Source organism: Gavialis gangeticus, unplaced genomic scaffold, assembly GCF_001723915.1.
Source record: "Gavialis gangeticus isolate Ggan-Ray unplaced genomic scaffold, GavGan_comp1, whole genome shotgun sequence".
Taxonomy (NCBI): Eukaryota; Metazoa; Chordata; order Crocodylia; family Gavialidae; genus Gavialis; species Gavialis gangeticus.
In genome coordinates this window covers 5,292,599-5,295,956 of record NW_017729020.1, presented here as the reverse complement: position 1 = coordinate 5,295,956, position 3,358 = coordinate 5,292,599, and the positions used below count along the sequence as shown (strand labels likewise).

The 3,358-nt window shown below is 50.5% G+C and overlaps 1 protein-coding gene across 1 annotated transcript in view; it reads right to left on the bottom strand.

Moving 5' to 3' along the window:
* Positions 1–3,358, bottom strand: part of PROM2 (prominin 2) — a 32,535-nt gene that overhangs the window by 16,018 nt on the left and 13,159 nt on the right. Inside the window, exons 10-12 of the mRNA XM_019514384.1 lie at positions 2,935–3,094; positions 1,957–2,109; positions 469–592 (exon numbers count right to left, since the gene is read on the bottom strand). Of these exons, the coding sequence (XP_019369929.1) occupies positions 469–592; positions 1,957–2,109; positions 2,935–3,094 (437 nt within the window). The remainder of the gene's footprint in view (positions 1–468; positions 593–1,956; positions 2,110–2,934; positions 3,095–3,358) is intronic.

Sequence of the window (3,358 nt, the reverse complement as noted above, 5' to 3'; positions counted from 1 at the left end):
GTTAAAGGCAGGAAAGCAGGTATGCACCCTGTAGGTGTTGTATGGTGACATAGGTGTGAGACAGACTGTGCAGCAGGTGCATAAGGAGCATACCGGTCAGTGTGCAAAAGGGGCAACCACGTGTGTAGATGGTATGTGCACAGTAATTGGTACAGTCAGTATCAGGTGAGGAGTTCATGGCTTGAAGATGATGGGTATGTGCAGCAGGCCATGTGTACACACAGGAATTGGCACCGTCTGTGCATGGCAAGGACTGTGCTATGAGCACAGTGGGTGTGTACAGCAGGGCACTGTGGGTGCAAACAGTGATCAGCATAGTCTGTGAGGCACAGAGCATGTGTGTCTATTCAGCTTCACATTAGTTAACAATGCGGAGGCACAAGACCAAGCCCAAGCTGGTTCTTCTGGAGTCAGGGCTTATCCTGCCTTGAGCCTGTGTCCTGCCAAACAAACAGAGCCAGGACCTACCTTGTAAATCTCCTGATTAGCCCAGTTCTTACACACCAGCGTCTGGACATTTCCCCCAATGAAGAAGGTGGCAAAAACCAGGAGAATCAGCAGCCAGGAGAAGAAGAAGCTTAAGCTGACGCCACTGGAATAGACGGAGAGAAGTCGCATTACAGAGAAGCCTGGCTGGCAGTGAACGTGCTGGAACAAGCAGGGCGTGGGCATGTTGGAAGCTGCCCTGCTCCTCTTCCTAGCCCCAGGCATCTGCACACAATTCTCCACAGCTGCACAGGACCCTCCCAGAGCAGGACCTCACCTGTACCAGGAGGCTCTGACATAGGCAGGCTGAGCAGGCTAGAATCCACTCTGGCTCCGTGAGAATGCCCCGGGGACCAGGCCACACCAGACACAGTTGCTGTGAAGCAAGTGGAGGCCCTTGCTGGGAGGAAATGCAAGGGACAGGAATGCAGGCTCCTGCTCAAAGCTCCCCAGGCACAGCAGGAAAGAGCAGCACCTCCCAGCATCTGCAGGGGCCTCTGCGGGGGAGAAGCTGATGGAGAGCCGAACCACGCCACTTTGCTGGGCCCCACCATTGCTATGCTGCAGCATGCACAAGTTGTGGAAGTTTCTCTGAGAAGGACACTCTCCCCTCCCTTTAGAGCACAATCCATGCAGGACACATACACTACAGCCATTGGTTTATAGATTAGAAGGCCAGAAGGATCCATCATGATCATCAAATCTGACCCACTGTGGAACACAGCCCAGAGGATCCCACCCAGGAGCCCTGAGCTGTTGTTGCAGCTATAGTGCATCTTGTAGAAAGAAACCCAGTTTGATTGAACAGCTGCAAAGGAGGGAATGGCAGAAGCATGGAGCTGAAGGAGACCTCAAGGGCCATCTTCTCCAACTGCCCACACAAACTTCCCAAGAAATACAAGAAGGACCCTCGTTAACTCAACCACTTTAACAGGATGCGTGCGGTGAGCCCATGGAGTATCTATACCAACCATATTAAGCAAACACCTGCCAGGTCCATCTCTGATAGTGCTGAGTTATAACCACCTCGTGTAAAACACACCTAATAATTCAGGAACCATCTCAGACCATGCAGGATGGTGCTAGAGGTGCTGTGAGGACTCAGGACAATAAAGTCACCTGGAAATGGATGACTAAAGCCCAGAGGAAACACCAGTAAGAGGTGAGATTGGCTTTCTGCCATCTCCATGGATGGAAGAGTGCTAAGAAGCACCAGGCCCTAGTGCATGATAAAAGAAAAGCCCAGCCATGGAAGCCCCCTTGTTCCCAGCCCCTCCCCTCCCATCCAGGTTTGCTGTGTACCCCAAAGTGCCCCACCATCATGGAGAAGTTCCCAGCTGGCAGAATAAGGATGGATTTTGGTCCTAGAGCCATGTGCTCTAGATGTGCTCTAGAAACCACCTCTCCCGTTGCCCCTGTAAATGACCCAAGCATGCCTGTGCCCCATCTAGCACAGTACCATCCACTTACACCATCAGGACCATGGCCCCGGCTTCTCCCTTGCTTTCATAATCACTTGGATCATCCCGCACAGCCAGCCCGTAGGCTCCAAGGGCCAGCCCCAAGAAGTTACAGATGACGACTGTAAGGACTACAGAGCACAGAGCAATGCCTCCAATCCACCTGGTGAGAGAAGAGGAGCTCAGATGTGGTGAAAGAGCATGCCATACACCTGGGTTCCTCTTTTGAACCTGGGGAATGAGGAAAGTTTGAAACATCCCCTGCCATAATTGAAAATCAGTCCCGGTCTCTCCCTTGAGTACAACCTCAGCTGGTCACTGAGGCCTCAGTCCCAGCTAGTGGAGTCTATAGGGAGACCTGAAACCCACCATCCTGTGGGCTTCTCTGTAGGAGCACCTTGTCCTGGTGTGATACACTCTGTAGGCCCTTACACAGATGGGTAGTGGCAGTGCCTGTATGACATCAATCTCTACTAGCTGCCCCCATGGAAATATGTCTTAAACTCACATGGTAGAGGCTTGTGATAAGGAGCTGAAGGTCCCAGACTCGAGGCCTGCTGATATAGGTGAAAGCTAAAAGGCCAGATCTTCTTAGCTAGAGACTAAATAGGCTACAACATTTTAACTTAGAAAAAACAGGCTTGAAGGGGGACACGATAGCAGATAGCAAAACAATAAAATGTGCAGAGAAAGTAAATTGGGACTTGTTAATTATTGGGTGCACGAGATACTTTAAGGCGCATTAACCTAAATTTAAGGTGCATTAGGGCACACATCTATATGTGCACACCCTTAATGTGCTTTAAAAATGGCGATTTTGGGGCTAATTGCACCTAAATTCGATACGTGCAAATGCAGGTGTCTACACATGCAGGGTCCTGCTTCTGGGGTTCAGGGAGCTAATTCTGAGTTTGCTTACTCCAGAATGAATTGGGAGTCACTTTATGGATGTCAGTGGGGTTACAGCAGGGGTGGGCAATTATCTTACCTGTACTTCTCATAATGTTTGATCTCCTTAAGGTAAGGCCTACTGCCATTCTCCATCCTTGCAAGGGCATTGGCCATGAGCTGTGTATGGTCTGAGATTGAGAAGTTGTCTGCCAAGGCCTGGACCTTCTCCACAACTCTGGCTACCTCATGCTGTAGGTCTGCAAGTTGAGAGGAGAGATGTAGAAAAGGATGAGTAGGCAGGCCAGGCACTGGGACACAGGTGGAGTGAGGTAATCATTGGTGCTTTCTGGCCATCCCAAGGGGAAGGTTCATAAAAGCCCATCTAGGTAATATATCCCTGCTTTGCTCAGGACACACCATCTCACCTGATGGGGCCCAAGTTTAGGTGATTAAGAGCCCTCAGTATAAGGCCTGTCATCAGTAGGCACACTGAAGGCCTGATCTCTAGTAAGACTCTTGGA